General features: G+C 46.3%; 1 protein-coding gene across 1 annotated transcript in view; it reads left to right on the plus strand.

Annotated features, from left to right (window-relative positions):
* Nucleotides 1-27,116, plus strand: part of LOC138968419 (cytoplasmic dynein 2 heavy chain 1-like) — a 124,884-nt gene that overhangs the window by 65,131 nt on the left and 32,637 nt on the right. The window contains exons 40-56 of the mRNA XM_070340997.1: nt 2,566-2,721; nt 3,181-3,279; nt 5,709-5,729; nt 7,688-7,848; nt 8,727-8,973; nt 9,736-9,887; nt 10,468-10,612; nt 11,160-11,430; nt 11,914-12,060; nt 20,330-20,562; nt 21,017-21,239; nt 21,410-21,552; nt 21,977-22,216; nt 22,791-22,928; nt 23,598-23,872; nt 25,127-25,250; nt 25,903-26,024. Of these exons, the coding sequence (XP_070197098.1) occupies nt 2,566-2,721; nt 3,181-3,279; nt 5,709-5,729; nt 7,688-7,848; nt 8,727-8,973; nt 9,736-9,887; nt 10,468-10,612; nt 11,160-11,430; nt 11,914-12,060; nt 20,330-20,562; nt 21,017-21,239; nt 21,410-21,552; nt 21,977-22,216; nt 22,791-22,928; nt 23,598-23,872; nt 25,127-25,250; nt 25,903-26,024 (2,897 nt within the window). The remainder of the gene's footprint in view (nt 1-2,565; nt 2,722-3,180; nt 3,280-5,708; nt 5,730-7,687; nt 7,849-8,726; nt 8,974-9,735; nt 9,888-10,467; nt 10,613-11,159; nt 11,431-11,913; nt 12,061-20,329; nt 20,563-21,016; nt 21,240-21,409; nt 21,553-21,976; nt 22,217-22,790; nt 22,929-23,597; nt 23,873-25,126; nt 25,251-25,902; nt 26,025-27,116) is intronic.

Consider the following 27,116-nt stretch of genomic DNA (forward strand, 5'->3'; position numbering starts at 1 on the left):
CAATGCGGGTGGCGAACCACCTATCCTGGCTTTCCGAATTTTCTCCCACGTCTCTGAATTAAGACTTTATGCGATATCAGTTGCACTGACACAGCTAGGTCGCAAAATTTTTTCACTTGGGTTCTTTTTAGCCAGCGTGATTAAGGGAACCTCCCTTTGGTTTGCTGAAAGCAAATCTCCAGTCCAGGCTTGGGATTCGCTCCCAGTTTCGGAGTTTTTGAGTTCGGATTGTTTAATCCTTGACAAATTAGCCTTGTTATTCTAAATACGGGAAGCCGTCATACTTACTCTAGTAGCTTCTGAGAGAAGTGCGAGTAAGTGCATTTTCTGTCTGGTTTTTGCTTTGGACATCTCTTTGGAGAAAGACTGATCTATAGCGCTTAGGTTTAATTCAAAATTTCTGACAAATAAGCAGAAACAGGAGTAACCAGATCCGATAATACAATTCTACCAATTTGCAATATTTTGGCTCTGCTAGAGCCATATTTAATCAATTGTACATTTCGAGCTTAAATATATTTCTGACTCGCTTGACTAGTGGCCCCCTTCACCCCCTCCTTCCTCGTCCTGATATGGCTCTGCGTAGTCGGCTGGACGTTAAGCAACAAATAAACAAACAAACTGATCTGTTTAGATCACCAGAACAAAGGCTTTTGTTTATTTCCATCAACACTTCTAGAGGCAATGATTTAGTGAAGTCAACTTTTAGCTAAATGGACTGCCACATTGATTAGGCATGCCTACAGTGGTGGCAGGGAAAAGGGGGGGGGGCAGTCAGTCCTCCCTTTTCAGGCAGCACGGGCTCAAGAGGTCAGAGTGTATAGGCCTCTTCTTTATCTGTTCTCAAGTCTGAGAGACTTACATAAGTCATGAATGCAGCTTATTGACCGTTCAAGGACGTAGTCATGAGTTTTCTATCGGCGGGGTATTTTAAGTACCCGCTGTTTTAATACACATCTACTAGACATCTTCTGCAGAAGATGTCTTTTTATGTGTTCCTGGGAACGTATCTGGTGCTCGGCAGAACAGTAATTTCGGTTTGCCAGCTATTGTAGCTACAGGCCAGATACTTGCAAGATGTTAACTATGAGTTCATTTGCCCACCACCTAAATTAGCAATCTGCTATCTATGTGAGTTGCGTAAGAATATGTAATTTAATATAAAATTTCAAAAATAAATTTTGATTTAATTAATATACTTACCAACTCACATATTGGATTCCCTCCCAGCCTGCCCCGCAAATTTTTTAAGGGGTTATATGTTTCAATACGGAATGAGTTTCACCGGTATACATCCTGCGCAGGCGCAGTACACCGGTAGTGTAAATAATCACCAAGGACCATGCCTTATATGGCATACGGTTTTTGTTTCAGAGTTATTTCCCCACGTTGCCATGTAAGAGTGCTTCCATGTCTTATCACAAAACGAAGTTATTGCTTAGGGTTTCCCTAAAAATGAACAGATCACTTCAGTAGGAGTGAGTTTCTAACATAGGCGGCGGTCGAGTCACGCGTGATAGGTCACGTGACAGTATGACCTCGACTCTTGTATAGCTTGGGTTATAGGTCAATGCCGTTCTTTTTTAGGGGGTTGCTTCCCCTTTGGGGTGAAGCGTAGTTCAGTGTCCTAGCACTTTAACTGAAGTTAATGCTATCTATGTGAGTTGGTAAGTATATTAATTAAATCAAAATTTATTTTTGAAATTTTATAATAAAGAAAGTGAGAATTTGAACACTTTAATGTTTAAACTGACTCACTGTGTCTCTTTTTGTATTAAATTGTTTCCTAATTTATATAAGTACAGTAAAACCTGCCCATATAGCCACCATCAAAAAGGAGCGGACTAAAAGTGGTATTTATAGACAGGTGCATGGTCCTTATAATGGAAAGGTGAATCGAATAGAGAAGAACCTTGTCGGGGTTTCTTTGGGGTGGTCGTAATGGGCAGGTGGTCCTTATAATGGAAAGGTGAATCGAATAGAGAAGAACCTTGTCGGGGTTTCTTTGGGGTGGTCGTAATGGGCAGGTGGTCCTTATAATGGAAAGGTGAATCGAATAGAGAAGAACCTTGTCGGGGTTTCTTTGGGGTGGTCGTAATGGGCAGGTGGTCCTTATAATGGAAAGGTGAATCGAATAGAGAAGAACCTTGTCGGGGTTTCTTTGGGGTGGTCGTAATGGGCAGGTGGTCGTTATCAAGAGGTGGTTGTCTGGGCAGGTTCGACTGTAGGAGGAGTTTTTGAAAAGAAAACATAACCATTGCGATTAATCTGCAAAACTTCTGTTGTCACATGTTTCAAGGTTACTAGCTGTTGTACTTAGTAACGGAAGTCACTTATATAGATGTCATTGTGGTTCAAATATAACAGGGATAATGCTAAATATTTTGTTAATCGGTGTAAACCAAACAATTTGACAAATACATTGAACAGAACATGGTCACTTGGTCAGTGGAAACAGTCAAAATGTGCCGTAAGTACTGGTACATGTATTCACTCTTTTATAACCCATACAAACCAGTTATTTCTGAAAATAGTCTATTCTGATGCTTCGTTTTTCTCTGGCAGAACGACCTTGTGGTAGAGACCAGCCTGGTGGGAATCGTGTACAACGGCCTGTCTCATCTTCACCACATCAAGAACAAGTCACACTTTGCCGTCTCCCTCATACACGGCATGGGAGGCAACCTCTCCGAGAGCTCCAGAGAAGTCTTTGCAAAAGAGGTGGGTTTTTGCTTTCACTGTGATAAAAAGGGACGTTGCTCTAAATCCTTGCAGCGTACAACAGAGTAAGTCTGGTCCTTACCTGAGCCCAAAGTCGACTAAGACTTTGCAACGTCTTTTTACCCAAAACTCAGTGCAAAAGCTTCGTGCGGCCAGCTTCTTGTCGTCGACTTCGTCCAGTTCAGGACAGGCTTAAGTGAGAGTTATTCGGAACCAGTCTCCTGGCACCTGAAAGAATTACAAGCTGTGAAATGAATAAGCAACTTTCATCCTTGCTTAAAAGTTAAGCATATAGCTCTCAGTTGCTGTGTACTGTTTTACTATTTAAGGCAGTACTGTTGCATATTTTGCATTTCCATCAGAAACAAATTGTAATCAGAATAATGGTAAATCACAATTGTATATCCTGTAAGCATCAGCACGTCTACAGGGTTCTGAAGTTTAATTGTGTGTGTGCAGGTGTTCTCCTGGACAGGGGAGCAGCCTCCAGACAGAAATCGGCCACTGGACGCATATTATGACGCAAACCTTGGACGTCTGATGACCTACAGTATGGAGGTACGTGTGTTGGTGTTCGTGTCCCACTTTGTGTTCTTCTTCTTTGTTGGTCGTGATGTCGAGCAAGGGAGACTTTCTGCCTTGTGCATATTCAAAAATAATCAGTAGATTTATTATCTAAAAATAAAACGACACTGTTAAAATCAGTTGATTTCTTCATAGATTGTGGATTGTAGTTCACTTTTCTGTGGATGCCTTTTATTTGGTAGAATCAAATCCCCATTGAGATTAACAAAGGAGTTGGTTTTTAGGTGTGTGTGTGTCAGTGTGTGTGTGCGTGTGCACGTGTGCGTGCGTGCAGTCATGTGTTCGTGTGGTCGTGTGTGTGCTTGCATGCATGTGTGCGTGCAAGCGTGTATAGGTCAGCTAATCTGTTTGTGCATGTTTAGGCCCAAAAAAAAATAGTCTGTTTACGGTAACCCGACCGACCCTATTTTTTTCGCGCGACCCTAGACTTTTTTTTGGCATTTGGGGGGGGAAAAAATGTAAAAATATGGTTTTTTGGAGAAAAAAAAATCCCGACCTACCGACCCTATTTTTTTGGCCTATGTTACCGTAAACAGACCTCTTTTTTTTTGGCCTTACACTTCTGAGAGTGATTAAACTGTGTGCATTAACATTTGACTTTTTCACGCCTGCACTTGCACACACTGCATGTTTGCACAAGTCTACAATGTTTTCTTGCAGTCAGCAAAGGTACATCTCAAAACTGGTCTTGTCCGCTTTGAATGTTTGCCTCATGACATCAGACTTTTGTTTTACCCCTTGACTGTCAGAAGAGTTTAGTTTTAAAAAAATCAAAGAAAAAACATAAAACACAAGGTCTAACAAAAGACGAATTTCGAAAATAACTCTGTTGGGTTCGTTTAGGTCGTGAAAGAGTGAGTACCCTCCGACAAAAATTGGAGGGGCCTATCACTGAAGTGAAGGGTGTGTCAGAAACATGTGGATTAATAAGGAGCCCATGTGAAGTTATTTGCCAGAGGAAAAGCAAGGGTAGTCACTCTTTCACAACCCATACAAACCTGATGGAGTTATTCAAGAAACTCGTCTATTAGACCAAAACTGAGAAAATGGTCTCCCGGGGAGGCTTATATAATCATCTTGCTGCAAATCAAAGGGCAGTTAATGATCTTGCTGCAAATCAAAGGGCAGTTAATGATCTTGCTGCAAATCAAAGGGCAGTTAATGATCTTGCTGCAAATCAAAGGGCAGTTAATTTACAGCAGTTGGTTTAAACAGTGTTTATTTAACAATTCATCGTTATGATGGTGGTGTAGTGTGTACTTGATAAGTATTATGGCTGTCAAGGGGTGGTCACTTGTATACTTGTTGTCTAGTATGTACTTGATAAGTATTATGGCTGTCAAGGGGGTGGTCACTTGTATACTTGTTGTCTAGTATGTACTTGATAAGTATTATGGCTGTCAAGGGGGTGGTCACTTGTATACTTGTTGTCTAGTATGTACTTGATAAGTATTATGGCTGTCAAGGGGGTGGTCACTTGTATACTTGTTGTCTAGCGAGAAAAAAATCAGCTTTTTATTCATTGTGCAGAAGTAAATGTGTGACTTAATTTGACACCACCATTTACGTTGCTTCCAGTTTAGATAATTTGACACCACCATTTACGTTGCTTCCAGTTTAGATATAAGCAGTCAGTAAGTGTGTTTCAGTTGCAGGTTAATGGTTTTTTTCTTCAGTTTTTAAGTTGATGGAATGCTTACTTTCTTTTTTGAGTTACTTTATTTGTATCCCCTCCCCTTGATCCTCAGCCTGAAAAATGAAGCCTTGATCATTTATCTGGGTACAGTCTTTTGTATTCCAGTGGTGCCAGCTACTGTTTAAGACACTTCCACGCCTACCCCAAAATCCCCTCTCACACCTCCCCCCCCCCTCCCCCTACCTTTCATCCTGACCCCATAACCCACCACTGCCCCATCACCCCCTCCCCACCTACCCCCAAAAAACTCATACCCCCCCCCCCCTCCCCCGCCCTCTCATCCGACCCCATAACCCACCACTGCCCCATCACCCCCTCCCCACCTACCCCCAAAAAACTCATACCCCCCCCCCCTCCCCCGCCCTCTCATCCCGACCCCAAAACCCACTCTTTCCTAAACCCCCACCTAGCCCCCAACGACAGGCAAAGTACACTGTCTTTATTTTCTTTACCAAAATATACCTACCATGACAGGTCACCTGCGACGAAAGGACACTAATTTGACAGATCCAAAGGGTGTCCTTTCATTTTAGGTACCCACTGAACTTTAGTTTGAATCCCAGAAGTCAGGCACATTGTTACCTGCAGTTGATAGAAATGAATACATTTGTTGTGCGTTATCTTCTTTTGCCTTTCAGTTAGAGATTTTGTTTGTTCTTTTGAGTTTTTTTGAATGTTTTTTGTTTTGATTTTGACTTTTGAACAGGTCATGGCCTTTGTTGGAGCGGTATGGAAACACTGTTTTTTCAGTGTAGTCGCTCAGTTTAGCATGCCTGCATGATTGTCGCTTGATACTGGCATTAAGAGCACTGACATATGTACAGTCTCTTTGTATCAGTAATTCATTATGTCTGTTATACGTTAAAGCATGTGACCGTTTGTATTTCATTTTTTTGTAATATATTCTATTTTATGTAAAAGCTTACCATTATATCTGCTTATGAGCTTTTAGGAATGTTAAACTTTTTTTTAAGAGTAGCTGGCTAATTAGAAAATGAGAAAGTCGAATTAATCTAAATCAAAACAGAAAAGGTAGTGTAGGAATTGCTTTATCTGGTAGAATTATAAAGCTGTTGTTCTCAGACTTGTCAATAGCACAGTTTAATTTTTCATCTGGCGCATTGCTTTTACCCTGGGGCAGTCAACCGTCCAATAGTTTGGACATGTACGAGTTGAATCTGACCGTCATTGTTTCTACTAAATGAACAAAGCCACAGTGTTTGCAGTCCAGGTCCAATTGACAATGGTTTGAAACAACTCTGTCGGGTTTGTTTGGGTTATGAAAGAGTGAATACTCTTGCTTTTAGGGAGGCAAGCTTTCCAACATGACAATATAAGAGGCCTAGCTGGCAGTCACTAACGAGGGTGTGTGTCTGAAACGTGTACACTGGCAATACGCCTGGATTGTTTAATGTCTCACTAGAAACAAGGGGATTTCACTCTTTCACACCCCATACAAACCTGACAGAGTTAATTCCCGAATTCGTCTTTTGTCCTCTGAGCCTGGGAACAACACTGATACACATAGATATTAGTATTGCATAGTGAGGTATTAGTGACGATAGACAGCAATTTCTCTGTGGAGTGAGTAGTTGTTTGAGCTGAGCATAATAGCTCACAGACTTATATTGAATGGCTTTTTTTTCTCAATTGGTCAAACTACTTTTTTTGTCTGCTCGAAATGTGGTTAAATTTAAATGATTGTATGTTAAAGAAACAAGTGAACATGGAAATAATTAAACAAACTAGACCTGTATGAAATAAAAGAAACAAAGAAAGAATTAAAAACAAACACCCAAACAAACAATCAAACAAAAAAATTAAACAGATTGATCAACTCAGTCAGACATACAAACCAAAAAGCTTTATCATCAAGCTAAGTTGCAACAATTTTACCGAAAAAATAAAAGAACTTTAAGTTGCAAGGAGATAAGAATCTTCAGTTTAATTTGTCCGACACTTTTTGTGATCAAAAATTATCTGGACGTTGTTTCTTAATGTGTGTTTTTCACTCTTAGATAAATTTCACCTGAATATTCAATTCATTTTCTGTCTAATGTAACATTGTTGTATTGTTTCACAGTGAGCACTGTCATCACCTTTTATTTTTTTAACAAATTAAACTTTTTTTTAATCTTTTATCCTTTAACAGTGATCAGCCTGTCTTTATGGTAACATTATAAACTTAAAATTGTTTTAAATTCTATTATTTTTAAACATGTCGCATTAAACTGAGATGTCGTTTCATTTGACAGTCAACTCCATTGATCAAAATGTTGTAGTTTGGGGTGCAGATGGTTGAACAACTGAATGCACATGCCATCTTTCATTCGCCATATATCGTCGTCATTCTGGAATTTTGGCGTAACTTGATTCTTGGCAATTTTGATGTTTTTGTGTTTTAGACTATGTTAATCATTTTCTATGAGAAATATTCTTTTAAATGTGATTGACAATACATGATTAAACATTCTTTTACCTTTCTATCCATACCAGGAACAAATATAAACGATATTTCATGATAAAAATAATCAGATTTGGCCTTCTCCTGAAAAGCTGTCTCTACAACGAGTTATGCCAAAATTCCATGACGACGTCGAGAAGTAGTCTTTACAACTTCAGGGGAAAGTAGTCATGCAGACAACTGAATGAACATTAAGTCCCTCACTTGACTTCTTTACTCAGAATGCTGAAACTCTGACCGTGGATCACTTCACGTCTGCATCGTCGCTGCCCGTTGTGCGCACCAGTGACGTTCAGCGGTGCCTTGACTACTTCACGCCCTGGCTGGAGGCCGACAACAAACAACCCTTCATCATTGTCGGCCCTGAGGGCTGTGGGAAAAGGTAGGTACCTGAGGGCTGGAGGCCGACAACAAACAACCCTTCATCATTGTCGGCCCTGAGGGCTGTGGGAAAAGGTAGGTGCCTGAGGGCTGGAGGCCGACAACAAACAACCCTTCATCATTGTCGGCCCTGAGGGCTGTGGGAAAAGGTAGGTGCCTGAGGGCTGGAGGCCGACAACAAACAACCCTTCATCATTGTCGGCCCTGAGGGCTGTGGGAAAAGGTAGGTGCCTGAGGGCTGGAGGCCGACAACAAACAACCCTTCATCATTGTCGGCCCTGAGGGCTGTGGGAAAAGGTAGGTGCCTGAGGGCTGGAGGCCGACAACAAGCAACCCTTCATCATTGTCGGCCCTGAGGGCTGTGGGAAAAGGTAGGTGCCTGAGGGCTGGAGGCCGACAACAAACAACCCTTCATCATTGTCGGCCCTGAGGGCTGTGGGAAAAGGTAGGTACCTGAGGGCTGTGGGAAAAGGTAGGTACGTGACTTTCGTGGAGGACAGATATTAATTGGGCGAGGTCGACTTCACAAAGTCTACTTCACGAAGCTTCCTGTACGTAGCTTTGGTACTGGATTTTCGGTAAAATAACTTTGTGAAGTCTTTGGAAAGTCACTTTCAGGCTCAATAAAAGAAGGCCAGTTGAAGGGCAGATATTTGGTAGTGATGTATACTGTATTAAGGCCAAGAAAAGCAGTTAAATGTTTCTGACTTTTTTTCACCCTTTAAAAAAATAAAAAATGTTGTTATGTCTCAGCATTCATTTGTAAAAGCTTCTTTTCGCATCTATGCGTGCATAGCACCTGTATACCTCGGTGTCTTTGTGTGTGCAAAATTTGACATCTTCACACCAGTTCACACTTTTTCTCTGTACTCTTCACAGCCTTCTCCTGCACCACAGCTTTGAGAACCTGCGGTCGGTGCAGGTGGCCATGGTTCACTGCAGCGCTCAGACCGGCCCCGCACACATTCTACAGAAACTGGGTCAGATGTGTATGGTCCTCAGCACCAACACGGGACGCGTGTACCGGCCAAAGGACACGGAGCGACTCGTTCTGTACCTCAAGGACATCAACCTGCCCAAGCCCGACAAGTGGGGTACCTGTCAGCTCATCGCCTTCTTGCAGCAGGTGTGTTGTGTGTGTGTGGAATGCTGAAAAGGTTCTGCACTGGTACTTGGTCGGAGTGTTGTCATTTTGCGCACATTAAAGAGAATACAATATTGATTAAATAAAAGCCAAGACCCATTTGACCCTCTCTTTCACAGTGAAATCTGCGACATCAAAAGCCAAACAAAGTTTGAAAAGACGTCATAACGTGAAGGATGGCGTCACATAAACGTTCTGTCTTTTCAGCTGTGTGTCTCAAGAAGAAGTGACAAAGAATTTCGAGAACAAAGTTTGTCTCTGTGACTTCCACACATTATCATTAAAAAATGAATCGTATGGTTACCGCCAGGGCCATTTTCTAATGCTAATGTGTGGAAGTCACAGAGACAAACTTTGTTCTCAAATTTCTTATTAGCACTTATTTTTTTATTAGTGAATTATTAGCGGAAGAGTAGAGGAAATGGGAGTTAAGAAATCTGAGTGGGGATGGAATATAACATCAAGTACTTGTATATAACACCAGAACAGTCTCTTTTTTGTTCAAGATGTTCTCAGAAAGAGTACCCAAATAGATGAGGTGCTTTCCTTTTTTGTCCTTGCTTATTTATATAGAAACACTGAGGCAAGCTGCATGTGACATTGTAGGCTTTCCTCAGTGTTTTTATGGCAACAGGGAAAGCAACTCTTCCACAACCAATACAAACTTGACAGAGTTATTTCCAAACATCGTCTATTTGCACAAAAAACATGCAAACAACAAACTTTTATTTTGTCATTGTGCAGGTGGTGGTGTACAACGGTTTCTACGACTCCAACCTGGAGTGGGTGGGGCTGGAGGGCGTGCAGCTGGTGGCCAGTATGAACGCTGGCTCTGGACTCGGCCGTCACAAGCTGACCTCTCGCTTCACCTCCGTCGTCAGGATCTGCAACATCGGGTGCGTTCTGAGATTTGATTGTAAATTTCATTTTCATTACTTTATTATCCCATTGCTGGGAAACGCGGGTTACTTCCTCCCAGTGGAATTAGCTTAAAGCAGCACCAAATCGCGCTACCCTGGTGTGTGCGTGTTTAGTTGTAATCATCCTCATCTCTTGCTCATCTGAGGAAATGTAAATAACATCTGGCACCGGCACGGTTGGCCTTGTGGTAAGGCATCCGCCCCGTGATCGGGAGGTCGCAGTGGGTTCGAACCCCGGCCGGGTCATACCTAAGACTTTAAAATTGGCAATCTAGTGGCTGCTCCGCCTGGCGTCTGGCATTATGGGGTTAGTGCTAGGACTGGTTGGTCCGGTGTCAGAATAATGTGACTGGGTGAGACATGAAGCCTGTGCTGCGACTTCTGTCTTGTGTGTGGCGCACTTATATGTCAAAGCAGCACCGCCCTGATATGGCCCTTCGTGGTCGGCTGGGCATTAAGCAAACAAACAAACAAACAAACAAACATCTGACAAGCAGTGAAATCAACAGCAAGACCAATGTTTTTTGATGTTTAATTTTTCTTACTGTTATGACAGGTACCCAGGCAAGGAACAGCTGCAGGCAATCTACGGGGCGTACCTGAAGCCCATCATGCATCGGCAGCTGGAGCAGCACCCCGTGTGGGGCTCCCCGGCCAAGATCCACGCTCTTGCCAGCTCCATGGTTCAGTTCTACGAACAGGTGCGAATTTGTACAGTGGAACCCCCCTTTTAAGACCTTGCTTTTTAAAATGTTCGGTTCATAATCTCTGTCAATCTACCCCCATTGTAAGACTCCCTCCTTTTAAAGACCTGTATTTACAAGTAATGAAGTGCTGAAATGTGTTGTTGTTTACATTTTCTCTCTTGTTTCCCTAAGCTACGACCCCGCTTAGCAGCATGTATTCAATTCATTTCAATTCAATCCAATTCAATTCAATTCAATTCAACTCAATCCAATTCAACTTTATTGCCTGAATGTGGTACATACAGAAATGTGCATTTTAGCTCGTACACAACACAGTCATATACATCAGATTTTGTACAGTGTAGCAGCTGCATGCTGCTGTTTATTCATACACTTTTCATGGTGGGACGCCACATTTTATGGTGGGACGCCACATTTTATGGTGGGATGCCACATTTCATGGTGGGACGCCACATTTTATGGTGGGATGCCACATTTCATGGTGGGACGCCACATTTCATGGTGGGACGCCACATTTTATGAAAGCATTCTCGACTTCCAGATGAGAGCACATTTCACAGTGGACGACTACAGTCACTACCTGTTCACGCCTCGTGACCTGACCCAGTGGGTCATGAGTCTTCTGCGTTACGACCTCACCGCCGGAGCCAAAGAGCACACGAGCGAGACAGTGCTGGAAATCTGGGCCTACGAGGCTCGGCGGCTTTTCCGGGATCGCATCGTCGGAGCCGAAAGCCAGGCCAAGTTTGACAAGCTGCTGATGTCCGTCGTGCGCTCTGATTGGTCGGCCAACATCTTTGACGAAGTTGACTGTGAGTTAATCAGCAAGAAATTTGTTTTTTATATCGTCAATGTGTGTCTGCATTGGGTTTGTGAATTGTGCATTGCAATTTAAAAAGCTGACTTTGCCTGAAACAGTTTGATTGACTGTCTCAGATCTGCTGATCTTTACGCCAGATAGGATCATCCCTCCATGTGCTCACATACCAAAAATAAATAGCCCGTGTGCTCTCCGTGCAAAGTGGTATTTAAAACAACGATTGAAAACCTTTTTTTTTTTTTTTTTTAACGATTGAAAACCTTGATACCTGTTCCAAGTTATGTTCTGGCTGCAGCCATAACTGCTGATTTTCTCAGTAATGTTGTTCTCTTGAAACTTGTGAATGTAAAACTATTTTCAATGATGTGAGACTGTATTTCTGCGACAATTAATCCTCCCATTTAGTATTTACAGACCTTTCTTGGATGTTGAAATGATATCAAACTTACAGAGTGCTGTTCTCTCTCCTTTTCAGCGACCTTCTTTGTCACCTGGGGAGGTCACTCAGACTCAGGTGGGGCGGTGGGGGCAGGTGCCCCCCTCCCTCCGTTTGGCAAACCCCTTGGCAAACTGGCTGGTGACGACTTGCAGCAGACCATCGAGAAGGGACTCAAACTCTACAGTGAGTATATCCAGTATTCTGGAAAATTCAGTATGATACAGTGGAACCCCCCTTTTAAGACCTCCAAGAATGGAAAAGCAGGTCTTAAAACGGAGGGAGTCTTAAAACGGAGGGAGTCTTAAAACGGAGGGAGTCTTAAAACAGAGGGAGTCTTGAAATGGAGGTAAAGTTACAGGGGTTATGAACAGAAAAGTGAAAAGAGAAGGTTGTAAAACGGAGGGAGTGTGGAAATGGAGGGTCTGAAAAGTGTGGATCTACCGTACATCAATTACTCTCACGAGGAGACCACTCTTTTGTTTAAAGTTCAATATGATTTAATAACAATGTCACCATCATGAAAGAAAAACAAAAACACATCAGCAGTGCATGTATTGTATGTGTAGACCATCAGCAGTGCATGTATTGTATGTGTAGACCATCAGCAGGGCATGTATTGTATGTGTAGACCATCAGCAGTGTATGTATTGTATGTGTAGACCATCAGCAGTGCATGTATTGTATGTGTAGACCATCAGCAGTGCATGTATTGTATGTGTAGACCATCAGCAGGGCATGTATTGTATGTGTAGACCATCAGCAGTGCATGTATTGTATGTGTAGACCATCAGCAGTGCATGTATTGTATGTGTAGACCATCAGCAGTGCATGTATTGTATGTGTAGACCATCAGCAGTGCATGTATTGTATGTGTAGACCATCAGCAGTGCATGTATTGTATGTGTAGACCATCAGCAGTGTATGTATTGTATGTGTAGACCATCAGCAGTGTATGTATTGTATGTGTAGACCATCAGTAATTCAAATGTAAAATCTTGGATTAGTTCTTTGGAATTTAAATTCAATAACATATTCTTACCTCAACTCACATAGTTAGCATTAACTTCAGTTTATTGCTTAGGTATTGAAGTAGTACTCTACCCTGGTAAAGGGGGGAGGAACCCCCAAAAGAAATAAAGTCCTAAAGGACGGGAGTTTTCTCCCCTAGCTGCCGCCCGCGCCCTCTATAGGCCGCCCGCGCATGCGCGGATCCCGCCAACAGGCGTCATTCCACCCACTTCAACACTATTGTTCAGACGTGTGTCGTTGGTACTCTGATTATTCTCTTGGCCTTTTGTGGAAGGCCATCTGTCCTGGTTTCTGCAGAGTCTCTGGTAAGATTGTTCCTTTATTTCTTGGACGCGTTCTTCGAATTCGAGTTTTCTTCGAGTTCGTTTCGAGAATTTACGAATTTCGCCGCGATTATCACCACGTGTCGGTATTCGTTTTTTTTCAATGGCTGACAAAGCTAAGAACAAGCCTCCTTCTCTCCTCCCTTCTCAGGGAAGGAGCAAGACAAATCCAATCTAAAGCTAAGACTCGCACGCAGAACTTTCCGCAACGACTAAGCCTTCAGCCGTGCCAGAAAAATCCTCCGTGCAGGTGTTCGACCCCGCGACTAAAAGTCCGCGCGAGTCTCCATTGATTCAACTTCTCATGCACCGGTCTTTTCACCGGTTTCGCGCTCACCGGTTCCTCGCCCTAGCGAGATCGTCACGCGTAAAGAAATGCTAGCCATGTTTGCCACGCTAAAACAGGATCTGCAGTCGATGCATGCGGCTGATAAAAGCGTGCCTCTCTCGCCGGTCGCTTCCCGCCCTGTCGCGGTTAGCGTCCCGTCGATTTCGCAGCACGGCGCGGTTAACGTCCCGTCGATTTCGCAGCACGGCGCGGTTTACGTCCCGTCGATTTCACGGACTCGGCCTTCGGCCACCATCACGTCGGCCGACATCGGGCCGAATTTTTCCGGTCTCTTGCCTTACTCCCCTGGCCTTCCAGGAGAGTTCGCGTTCTCCGCTCCGCCTGCCGCTAGCACTTCGGCGGAAGATGGCGGTGGTGGGGGTTCCCATCTTTTTGGGGGCTCTCACGTTCCCTTTTCCCCTGGTCGGGGGTCTAGGACGGCTTCTCCTCGCCTGCATTCCGCCCCTGTGGCGGGTGTGCCGGGGAGCGGCGCCGCTCGTCAGCCTGCGCCCCTGTGTTCAGCTTCAGCTGTTCCAGCCTCTGGGGGGCAGGCAGCAGCACCTCCCTTGCCCATTCGTGGCTCGGGGGGTCCTGCGTTGGCATCAGCACCTTCCTTGCCCGGTTGCGGCCTGGAGGGTCCTGTCGGCGGTCATCGGCCTGTGTCTTTCGGATTGTCGTCCTTCCCTGTGTCGGTTGTGCCGGGGAGCGGCGCCGCTCGTCAGCCTGCGCCCCTGTGTTCAGCTTCGACTGTTCCGGCCTCTGGGGGGCAGGCAGCAGCACCTCCCTTGCCCATTCGTGGCTCGGGGGGTCCTGCGTTGGCATCAGCACCTTCCTTGCCCGGTTGCGGCCTGGAGGGTCCTGTCGGCGGTCATCGGCCTGTGTCTTTCGGATTGTCGTCCTTCACTTCCGGTTGTGCTGTGGCTAGCACTTCCGGCGGAGGACAGCGCACTGGAGTGTTCGATCGCAGTGACCCTGCTTTCCCTCTTCCGGTGTCGCACCGACTTCCGACCGCGACTTCCGGTTCCGTCTTTACGGTTCCGGCGTCCGCTTTGTCGCCCTCCACTTCCGGTTGTGCCGTAGCAAGCATTTCCGGTGGAGGTCAGCGCTTTGGCGTGTTCGGTGGCAGCGACCCTGCGTTTCCGCCTCCGGCGTCACACCAACTTCCGGCCTCGACTTCCGGTTCCGTTTTTTTCGGTTCCGGCGGCCGGCACTTCCGTCCTTGGGCAATTTCCGGTTTTTCCGAGCTCTGCCCAACCGACCTTGGCCACTTCCTCCCCTGCCGAGGCGTGGGTTTCCGGTTTCCCGGACTCCTATGTGGAGGGCGATCAGGAAGATTATGTGGAGGAAATGGACGCTGAGGACGAGCGCTCCGATTCTGACCCACCTTTGTGGATTCCCAGCAAACTTGGACCTACTCTGGAGTTGGCCGCTGAGGTCACTTCACGGTACTTCCCTGAAGGCGTTTCTGCCCAATCTGCTTCTGCCGCTCCTCCTCCTTCCGCCTGGGCGGATTTCGCAGCCGCGGGTGACACTAAGGCTCGTTTTCGTTTTCTCGAATCGCCTTCGGTGTCGTTCGCCATGGCTCAGGTGTTGGGTGCTGACCCTGCATCTCCCTTCCCCTTGTTGGCCGCTCATGGCAATGCTCCCGATTCTGATCAGCCCTGGTTGGCTTCGGCACACACAGACAACGGCATACCAGCCAACTCTAGAAAATCGTGGCTTCCGGGTAAGCCCCTCTCTCTCCTCTCCTCGTTCTCTTTGCCCAAGGCACCACTTCCGGTGACACCGGAACTAGCTCGCCTGCGGCACGACGGCTACAGTCGTGAGAGATCCTCTGTCTGCACAGAACAGAGTCTCCTGGGGTTAGAGGAGACTGGACGCTCCTCTCTCGAGCTCTCATCCTTAGCGGAGACGCTCATCCGCTCGTTGACGAGAGCTTTTTCATCATCCATCGATCCTTTTAAGTTTCGAGATGATGCAGTGGAGGCCGACGCGGCCATGCTACTGGCGGCTCTCGCGAAAGTCACGGATACCCAGATGACTAACGCAGCGCGCCTCTACTCTCAGGTTGTGTTTTGGAGACGCGAAGCCTTTCTGCACGGTTCTCGTCTGACAGACAGAGCCACCTTGGACTCTTTGCGAGTCTCTCCCTTTTCGGAAGGGGCGTTGCTGGGCTCTCGGTCACTGGACGCTCTTCGCCAGCAAACCGAAGAAGCCCGCGACCAGCAGGTGGTTCGGTTGTCCGAACTTGCACTCAAACAACAGAGCAGCAGAAGGAATAAGGACTCAGCACCACGCGGTCCTGCTCCGGCACCTGCCAAGTCATTCGGGCATAGAGCTCCTCCCGCCGGAAGGGGCGGCGCACGGCCCCGCCCTTACCAGCGCAAGCCTTCCTTTGGGAAGCGGGGGTCCGGGCGCAAGCCCCACCCCCAATGATACACCCCCGATCAAGTCACCCGCCCTCCACCCCTTCGGTGGCGGGCAGCCTCTCCCGGGCCTTTCCAGCTTGGCTGTCTCGGACGGACAGTCTCTGGATCAAGGGGGTGATTCGATCGGGGTTCCGTCTCCCTTGGCAGGGAGACAAAGCCCCGTTGTTCAGAGCGCCCTCCAACTCCCGGTTTCCGGTCAGCCCCGGCGATCGAGAGGTGATTCAAGCGGAGATCATCCTATTACTACAAACAGGCAATAGAAGAGGTTCTCGACCACTCCTCCTTGGGCTTTTACGGACGAATCTTCGTCATGCCCAAGGCTTCCGGAGGTTGGCGCCCCGTATTGGACCTCTCTCCCCTGAACCGCTTCTTGAGAAAGATTCGGTTCACCATGGAAACTCCTGCAGACGTCCGGGAGGCGCTTCGCCCCGGCGACTGGGTGACGTCCGTCGACCTGACGGACGCCTACTTTCACATCCTCATGCACGAGGCGGACAGGAAGTGGCTCCGTTTCGTCTGGGGAGATCGAGTGTTCCAGTTCCGAGCCCTACCCTTCGGGCTTTCTCTCGCCCCCTGGGTGTTCACCATGGTGGTGCGCCAGTTCTGCGCCCTTGTGCGGCTGCACGGCGTCCGCCTCAGGGTGTACCTGGACGATTGGCTTATCCTTCACCACCAAGAAGTTCTTTGTCACCAGCACACCCAGTTTGTCCTTGCCCAGGCACAGACTCTTGGCTTTCAGATCAATCAGATCAAATCCGAGTTGTCGCCTTCCCAGACATTCTCTTACCTGGGCTTGGTATTCGACATATGCGCATGGACAGTCCGTCCCACGCAGCGTCGCATAGACAAGCTGCAGGTCCTTCTGGCTTCCCTGTCGGGGCAACAGGGCACACAAGCGCCCATTTCAGGAGGCCCTCAGCTCAGCCTGGAACCCGACTTCACAGGGGTGGGATGTGGAAATCCCTCTCGGGCATTGGTTTCGGCAGACCACTCTTCAGTGGATGAATTCTGCCTGGCTCACGCAGGGAGTGCCCATAGCGCTACCTCTTCGCTCAACGCATCTCTTCTCGGATGCGTCTCAGAAGGGCTGGGGAGCTCACCTGGACACACTCACGACTTCCGGTCGGTGGTCCCCGGAGCAGCAGCTTTGGCACGTCAACCGCCTCGAGCTCGAGGCAGTCTTCTTGGGACTTCAGCATTTTGTCTCTGCCCTTCAGGGCAACCATGTGTTGATCCATACCGACAACACGACGGTAGCTGCTTACCTCAACAAGCATGGGGGCTCTCGGTCTCAGCTGTTGTCCACTCGTGCCTGCGAGATCCTTTCTTGGTGTGCTCACCATCAGATCCTGATCTCAGCTCGCTATCTGCCCGGCTGTCTGAACGTCCTGGCCGACGCTCTCAGCCGCTCCTCTCAGGTCCTCCACACGGAGTGGACCATCACCCATCATGCGCTCCTGCGTCTTTGGGCGCAAGTAGCGCGCCCGAGGATTGACCTCTTCGCCACGAGATTCTCGCGTCGCCTCCCAATCTTTGTCTCCCCCATCTCCCTCGGGGGAGTCATCGCGAGTGTGCTAAAGGGCGCGGCCCTCAGTTCTGCAGCGGCAAGGACTTCGGTCCCGGCTTGGGATGTGCTTCTGGTACTAGAATTCTTGCGCTCTAGTTCCTTCGAACCAATACAAAGCGCTAGCCTCTTTAACCTTACGCGAAAGACGCTCATGCTAATGCTGCTCGCTTCGGCGCGAAGAGGTAGTGAGATACACGGTCTTTCTGGCCTAGACCGCGACATCGCCTTTGAAAGCCACGGCTCCATCTCTTTGCATTTTCGGCCCGATTTTCTTGCAAAGAACCAAAAACCGGACCAGCTTTCACCAGTGATCTCCATCCGGCCTCTCCGGGACATTTTAGCCCCCGGTGATCCGGATCTCTCGAACTGCCCGGTACGGGCACTTAAAGCTTATTTGTCCCGCACAGCTCCGCTCAGATCAGCTTCTCAAAAATTTGCTTTTCATTTCGCTGAACAAAATGCGAGATAAGGACATAGCGAAAACCACGCTCACCAGATGGTCTTCCACACTCATTAGGCTTGCATATCAGTGGTGGCAGACACAAGGGGGGGGGCAGTCAGTTCTCCCTCTAAGATCACCTCGAACTCACGAGGCGCGAGCGTGGGCAACATCCCTTGCAGTCCTCAAGTCTGGCAGGATGGCGGACGTACTCAAAGCCGCCTATTGGACATCCCAGGACGTGTTCCTGAGTTTCTACCTCCGCGACATTGCGAGCACTCGGCCGGACGGGACGAGCTGCCTCCCAGCAATGGTTGCCGCAGGCCAGATTCTTCCCAGGGACTAATGTGAGTATCCCACCGCCTTTATGTGCAATCTGCTAACTATGTGAGTTGAGGTAAGAATATGTTATTGAATCGAAAATTTCTAAGATAAATTTTCATTTAATTAATATACTTACTCAACTCACATATCTTATACCCTCCCAACCTTCCCCGCTAACATTCTATGTGTTATGGGTGTGTGTTTCGTGGGGGAATGACGCCTGTTGGCGGGATCCGCGCATGCGCGGGCGGCCTATAGAGGGCGCGGGCGGCAGCTAGGGGAGGAAACTCCCGTCCTTTAGGACTTTATTTCTTTTGGGGGTTCCTCCCCCCTTTACCAGGGTAGAGTACTACTTCAATACCTAAGCAATAAACTGAAGTTAATGCTAACTATGTGAGTTGAGTAAGTATATTAATTAAATGAAAATTTATCTTAGAAATTTTCGATTCTGAACTATACAACAATGAAATGCATGTTATTATGAAGTCTGTGTGTTCTCTTTGATCTCTTTTTAATGCCAGTTGTATTATTTATCTCTCAGGTGGTAAGCTTTTACATTTTAAGCTTGTATGGTTGGCGGTGTTTCAAGAAATGCTTCTGTGGCAGATGGGGGAGGGTCAGGGGAGTGAAGGGAACCAGTTTTGTCAGGGCTGGACCTAGTATATGAGAAGGAAGGACTTGCAAAATGAGGCAGTGGCTGGCTAGGCTGGGTTTTCTGCCGGCCCATCAGCTGCTGTTCAAATTTAGCATTTGAAATGGGTATTTTGGACCTCTGCTTGAGAAATAGGTAAATTGCCGGGTAAGGGGGGTGGGGTGGGGGGGGGGGGAGGGGTGGCGTTCTGCAACTCAGCCTCCCCCCCCCCCCCACCCCCCCTCTCTTTAGAACCAGCCTGGTTTGGTATGGTTAAAGTAAAATAAATATTGGAGAATAAAGCCAATTTACTTCAGAAACATAAAAAATTAATAATTGAAAATGAAACGCAAGGCTCATGGCTTCCGCACGTTTTCGTATTATGGACCTCAGTTATGGAATTCACTCCCCTTTCAATTACGTCACTCTCCATCCATTTCATCTTTTAAGTCCAATTTGAAAACTCACTTGTTCCAACAACACTACGGATAGTTCCTTAGTATAGAGTCTGGGGATGTGAGATGTGCATGATGTGTTGTTTGAATCTGACAGTGATTGTATGATTTTTGTATACATGTATTGTTGTCCCACGCTTTGAACTTTTGATAAGGCGCTTTATAAATGCCCGTTATTATTATTATTATTATTATGAGAGAGAAAAAAAGGGAAGCAATTGCTTCTTGATGATGTGGTGTTGATAAAAAAAAAAGGCTTCTCATGAGAGTTTGTGTTGGGGTGAAATTTTACGTTTGTGTGTGTGGGCTTTATAAATGCTTTTGGTGATTGAAATCATCATCGTCAACATCTTTATTACATCTGTCACTGCCATCATTGCCACTTTAATCATCATTGTCATGGTCATTGTTATTGTCTTGATCATCATCCCTTATTGTCATCATCGTAATTTTTGCATGGCTGTTACTATTGAATGGTTGATCATGTTATTGGTAGAAAAGTACAATTAAGAAGGTAACTATTACTTTGTTTTCTTCAAGTAACAAAATTGTTTATGACACCAAAAAGTTGAGGGGCATTCGCAAAGCACAATTCTTATATTGAAAAGAAACAACAGATTTACTTATAATGCATAATTTTGTTGCAGTCTCTTGGAGAATGCATAATTGTAATCTTGTCAGAAATAAAGGTTAAGAAAACAGTTGTATAGATTCAGTATGAAAATCACATCGTACTCACATAACAGACACATGTACAATGTAGTACGTCGACCCAGTATTTATTTCGTCAATAATTAAACGTTCCAATAACCTACAATTCTTGTTTTTCGATTCTGGAACGTTAGTAGTCTATCTGTTTTTGAATTTTTGATTTGACTGGACCTTTTTTGATAGGACTTAATTATCTATTTAACTCTTGACCCCCAGGTCGCGAGAATCGTGAACTCGACATCATCATCTTCAAAGAAGTGCTGGAAAACATGGCTCGAGTGGACCGCGTCCTCACCTGCCCTGGAGGCTCGCTGCTGATGGCCGGTCGATCAGGCGTGGGCCGTCGCACAGCCGTGACGCTGGTGGCGTTCATGCATCAGATGCAGGTGCACTCGCCCAAAGTGTCGCGCAACTACGGCGACAAGCAGTTCAAGGCTGACTTGAAAAGCGTAAGTATTTAAATTAGTACAGTGAAAAAATGTTAGGACCCCCCCCTCCCCCCGCCCCACTCACTATTGAAGACTCCCTGAAGAGGCAGGTGAAACTACCGACATTATGAATAGAAAAAGTTGAATCAATCCAGTCTGAAATTGGGCAAAGTTTTAACAGGTTGTTCCCACTCTAAATATACCTTGACACCTGTCAATATCAATGAGCTGTCCTGCATGCAGTAAATTCCCCGTAAAATCCATCACAAGCAGACCCAGAAGGTGAAAGGCATGCAATTCTACATTTAGAACATCAGCAGTGACATTCTTTGTTTTACCTCTATTCTCCCAGGTGATGCAGATAGCAGTATTGAAGGTGAACAGGTGGTACTGCTGCTCGGAGGCCCCCCAGTGGCATTCTTTCGTAGATCTGTTCTTTGTAGTAATTATGTCTTTTTTACCTCTGTTCTTCCAGGTGATGCAGATAGCAGGCATTGAAGGAGAACAGGTGGTTCTGCTGCTGGAAGACCACCAGTTCGTGGAGCCTCAGTTCCTGGAGCTGATCAACTCTCTGCTGTCGGCGGGTGAGGTGCCGGGCCTGTACACGCCCGAGGAGGTCGAGCCGCTGCTGTCCCCGCTGAGAGAGATGGCGTCTGATGATGGCTTCCGGGGAACACTGGCGCAGTTCTTTGCCTCACGTGAGTTTGTTGTACAGTGGAACCTGCCTTTTAAGACCCCCGATTCATTAGACTCATTTCTTTTTAAGACCGTTTTGAATGTAAAATAAATCTGTTAGGGATCACAAGACTTTGGAATATCTGTTAGTGATGACAAGACTTGAAAATAACTCTGTTTACTGACCGCACAGGTGTGTTGTCCAACCTGCATGTGGTGCTGATCATGGACTACACCAACAGTTCCTTCACTCTCAACTGTGAGTCCAACCCCGCCCTCTACAAACAGTGCTCCGTGCAGTGGATGGAGGGATGGAGCAGGGACAGCATGGTCAAGGTACGTTAACAAAGGAGTACATTAACGAATTTAGATTCACTGTGGACGGGCGCAGTGGCTGAGTGGATAAGACGCCGGCCTCCCAAGCGGAAGGTCGTGGGTTTGAATCCCAGCCGCCCCTGGTGGGTCAAGGGTGGAGATTTTTCCGATCTCCCAGGTCAACTTATGTGCAGACCTGCTAGTGCCTTATTCCCCTGCGTGTGTACACGCAAGCACAAAAAAAAGTGCGCATGGTATTATCAGAGACATCCATGCAGGAAATCTTCTCTATTTTTACAGTACAAAAACAGACCAAACAATTTTATGCTCAACTCTGGTTATATAATCAAATTCTTACTGCTGTATTGTCAGTGACATCCATGCAGGAAATCTTCCGTATTTTTACAGCACAAAAACTGACACATTTTTGTTTTGTCTTTCACAGGTTCCTTTTATGCTGCTGACAAGGCCACCGAAAGAGGCAGGAGCGTCGATCGGCGACGCCCAAAGGAGGGAACGCAAGCTGTCAGGGGGTGAGGAACTGCTGAAGAGTTTTCTCCTGGTTCATGAGTCCGTGGGAGCCCTGAGTGCCACACCTTTGCGCTACCTCACATTCCTTCGCACCTACCAGAAGGTGTACGGCAACAAGAAAGACAGCATTGAGGGCAAGAGACGACACTTGCAGGTATGGAATTTTGCTGGGGTTAATAGACGAGATTTGAAAATAACTCTGTTGGGTTTGAATGAGCTGTGAAAGACTGAATACTCGTGCTTTTAATGAGGCAAGCTTTCTGCACAAGCTCCTTGTCCACATGTTTTAGTCTAAAACCTCGCTAGTGACTGGCCTAGTGTGGGAAAGTTTGACTCACTAAAAGCAAGAGTAATCACTCTTTCACAACCCATACAAATCCAACAGAGTTGTTTCCGGAGTTTGCATGTTTATTGGGCTCAGGGTTTATAACCCATCCTTTTTGAGGATCATCATTCACGGTACATCGTTTAATTCTGTGAAGACTTCCTTTGAAAAAAAGTAAATCAGATGCTTGTTTCTTGATGTAGACCATTTTCTGTCAGATGGTTGGTTTTTTTTTTGGTTTTTTTTTTTTTGGGGGGGGGGGGGGGCTTTTCTTGTTGGATGTGTTCTTGCCTTTCAAGAAATACTGGTTTATAAAACACCTAGCGTAGTACCTAATGTAACACAAAATACACTGACAAAAAATGACAAAAAACACTGCATCTGATGGTTTGGTGTGTTGTAGGCGGGTGTCTCCAAACTTGACGATGCCAAGGTGATTGTGGATGACCTGAAGCGTACGGCAGCAGAGCAGAGCGTGATTCTGGCCGAGAAACAGCAAGAGGCTGACGCTGCCCTGGGTGAAATCACCACCAGCATGCAGGTTAGTAATACATCAGTAATGTAGGCTGTTGCTGTTAGCATCCCATACAAGGGGCTGACGCTGCCCTGGGTGAAATCACCACCAGCATGCAGGTTAGTAATACATCTGTAATGTAGGCTGTTGCTGTTAGCATCCCATACAAGGGAGGTTGACAAGGGAAAAACTGTGTGAAAAAAACAAAGATAAGTGCAGCTGTCAGAGATGGAGATATTTTCGTAAAGTAGATTGTTGCTGTGAGTGTCCCACACATTTTTACCTGGGGGCATGGGAGGCTGACCAGGAAAAACTTTGCGATAAGCCAGAAGATTGCCCACAACGGACAGAGATGGAGATAGCTGGTGCAGTGCTCATTATTGCAGTGCCCCTACGACCGTGGCTTGTTATGGGATCAGCGATCTGATCTGATCTGATCTGATCTGATCTGATCTGATCTGATCTGATCTGATCTGATCTGATCTGATCTGATCTGATCTGATCTGATCTGATCTGATCAGATCTGATCCGATTCAATCCGTCCCGACCCGACCTGAACTGACCCGACCCAACCCAACCTTACCTTACCTTACCTTACCTTACCTTACCTTACCTTCCTCCCTCAGAATGCACCTCACCTCACCTCACCTTACCTTACCTTACCTTACCTTGCCTTACCTTATCTTCCTCCCTCAGAATGCCAGCGAACAGAAGTCGGAGATGGAAGAGCTGAAGAAACAGGCGGCAGAAGAGAACAAGTTCCTGGAGAAGCGAAAATCAGCCATCGACATCGAGCTGGCGGAGGTAGAACCGTTGCTGCAGGAAGCCAAGCGTGCAGTCGGCGGCATCAAACCAGAGTCTATCTCGGAGATACGTGCTTTGCGCGCTCCACCGGACATCATCCGTGACATCATGGAGGCGGTGCTGAGGTTGATGGGAATCTTCGACACCTCCTGGGTCAACATGAAGAGGTGAGGAGTGGTCTGAATAGACAATTTTCTGAAATAACTCCGTTGGGTTCGTATGGGGTGTGAAAGAGTGAATACCCTTGCTTTTCCTCTGTTAAATAACTTCTCACTGTGTTTCAGACACACCCTTCACTAGTGATTGACTCCTCCAATGTTCGTGCGAGTAAAAAACTGAAAACTGTACAGCAGGAATGGTTACCGTATTTGACGGACTACAAGCCGCGACTTTTTTTCAAAAAAAATCGCATTGCGGCTTATAAAAAGATGCGGCTAAAACGTTACCTAAACTTAAATAGCATTCACCTAATGGAAGTCGCCGCGGATTTTCATTTCGCTCGATTAGCGATTACCGGTACTTTATTAGCTCTCTACTCAAGCCTCGGCGCTTTTCTCTTTCTTTCGCGAATCTTCGTTTGTCAACAAGTCGTCGTGACAAGATAGCGTACAGAGAAACACCGGATGTATCAGGATCTCGCACGCGCGAGATTTCGTTTTTTTGTGTCTCGCGATAGTTGGAGGAGCGAGAGCCGCCATGTTGTGTTTTCGTCTGCTCGAAATGTGCGCAAAAGTCGTAAATCATCCCAAAAAAGCTTATTCTGGGCGGGACTACATGTGTGTGTTGGTTACAAATTGTGTGTGTGTGATATTTTTCTTCAAACTTTTTCACTTTTCTTCTTTGTTTCACTTGTTTATTCTCGGAGCCGATTTCGCCAAATACCGTACTTTCCTGGTTGTTTTGATTGATTGACTTGATCTGATTATATTTTTTTCGACGGCGGCTAATATAGTGACGTGGCCTATACGTGGCTCGTCCCAATTTTTTTTTTTAAAGTCGGGGGTGCGGCTTATAAAACGGTGCGTCTTGTAATCTGTCAAATACGGTACGCTATGGTGTTGTTTTGAGTATTGGTGAGTAAGCATACAGAAGTTTGCATTCTTCAAGACAGTGTATCTGTTTTGTAGTTTTAAATGTTAAAACCATGACACCAGTGAATCACTCATGGTGTCTGTATTTTTAGATGTTAAAACCATGACACCAGTGAATCACTCATGGTGTCTGTATTTTTAGATGTTAAAACCATGACACCAGTGAATCACTCATGGTGTCTGTATTTTTAAATGTTAAAGCCATGACACCAGTGAATCACTCATGACACCAGTGAATCACTCATGACACCAGTGAATCACTCATGGTGTCTGTATTTTTTTTGTAGGGCTTTTGTGAAATGTGTATCAATGTCTTTTGGATTATTCCAGTTTCCTGGCCAAGAGAGGCGTCAAAGACGAAATCCAGACGTTTGACGCCAGAAACATCTCGGCTGAGATCAGGAAGAGCGTGGAGGCTTTGCTAACCAAGAACCCCGCTTCTTTCGAAGCCAAGGTAATGCCCCAGTGTAACCCCCCTTTTCTTCTTATTATTATTATGTATGGCAGCTTGCTTTTCCCAGTAAGAAAGCAGCCCAGATTTCCAGGAGGGTTCGCCTCACAGGACTATGATGACCGACACGGTGGCCTAGTGGTAAGGCGTCCGCCCCGTGATCGGGAGGTCGTGGGTTCGAACCCCGGCCGGGTCATACCTAAGACTTTAAAATTGGCAATCTAGTGGCTGCTCCGCCTGGCGTCTGGCATTATTGGGTTAGTGCTAGGACTGGTTGGTCCGGTGTCAGAATAATGTGACTGGGTGAGACATGAAGCCTGTGCTGCGACTTCTGTCTTGTGTGTGGCGCACGTTAAATGTCAAAGCAGCACCGCCCTGATATGGCCCTTCGTCGTCGGCTGGGCGTTAAGCAAAAACAAACAAACAGGACTATGACTAATCTCTTCTTTATCCTCATCCTCATCCTGTAGGATGTGGGCTGTGTCTTGCTCTGCTTCTCCACAGGGGCACATGGGAGAGGGCATAGCTTAGTCTCTCAATCCTATCTAACATCTTTTCATAGTACATATAGATATTTCTTGTTGCAGAATGCCAAAAGAGCTTAGTCTCTCAACCCTTTCTGAAATCTTTTCATGGTAGAAATTTCTTGTTGCAGAATGCCAAAAGAGCGTCAGTTGTTGCAGAGCCGCTGGCGGCGTGGGTGAAAGCCAACGTCAAGTTTTCCTACGTCATTGAGAAGATTGAACCCCTCGAGAATGAACAGAAGCAGCTACGCAAGTATGTCGGTTATTTCCATTTTCCATTTACATTACTGTATTATCCCATTGCTGTGAAATTTGGGTCGCTGCCTCCCAGTGGAAAGCTAGCAGCAACACGAGTTGCTCTACCCATTGATGTGCGTATTTCGGTGTAATCATCCACCTGTAATTATGGCAGAATGAACAGTCCTTGTCCTCAGCACAACAACTCATGTTTGAGTATTTTTGGTCGTTGTTGATTCTTTGTGTACATGTGTGTGTTTGGTCTGTATGATCTGAGTGGATTCCTTTTTAAGCGGAACATTTCCATGTCCATTACTTTATTATTACTTTATTATCCCATTGCTGGGAGATTCAGGTCGCTTAGCTCCTTTCAGTAGAAAGCTAGCAACAACAAGAGTCACCCTACCCAGATGTGTGCATGTTTAGGTGTAATAAGCGTGGATGTGTGCCTGGGCAGTTGTCAGAGATGGAAGGGGGCAACTGTCCTCCCATGATGGGGGGCAATTGTCTTGGGGGGCAATTGTTTGGGGGACAGTTGTCCTAGAGGGGCAGTTGTCCAAGGGGGGCAGTTGTCTGTGGGGGGGGGGGGGGGGGGACAGTTGTCCGGGGGCAATTGGCATGCTACCGTTATCAGCCACCTGCACTTTTGGCAGAATGACAGAGGTCTTTTACGCACCATTGTGGCGACACGGGGGTGGGACATGGATACCACCCCTGAGTTTGCACCTAGAGTTGACCCATGTCTGGATTCGAACCTGTGACTTGCGGATTATAAGTGCAGTGCTCTACCAACTGACCTACCAGCCAGCCCTCCCTCCCCCTGATTGTAAAAAACTCTAAGCATGGAGTTTACCATGTGAACAGAAAAAGGAAACACACTTGCATCCGTCTCCAATAGCATTACCTGCTGAAGAGACGATAAACAATAATAACCAACTGACCAACCAACCAACCATCCATCCATCCCTCCCCCTAAACTCCCAATCTTGAGCAATGAAAGATTCTGTTATTCGTTCAAGAACCTGACCAAGGCGGCGGAAATACCTCAGTCGCTAGCGCCGCTAGCTTCAAAACTAGTTGTCGCTTTCGTCGTGGATTCGATTTCCAT

The sequence above is a fragment of the Littorina saxatilis genome, linkage group LG6 (genome assembly GCF_037325665.1).
Source record: "Littorina saxatilis isolate snail1 linkage group LG6, US_GU_Lsax_2.0, whole genome shotgun sequence".
Classification (NCBI taxonomy): Eukaryota; Metazoa; Mollusca; class Gastropoda; order Littorinimorpha; family Littorinidae; genus Littorina; species Littorina saxatilis.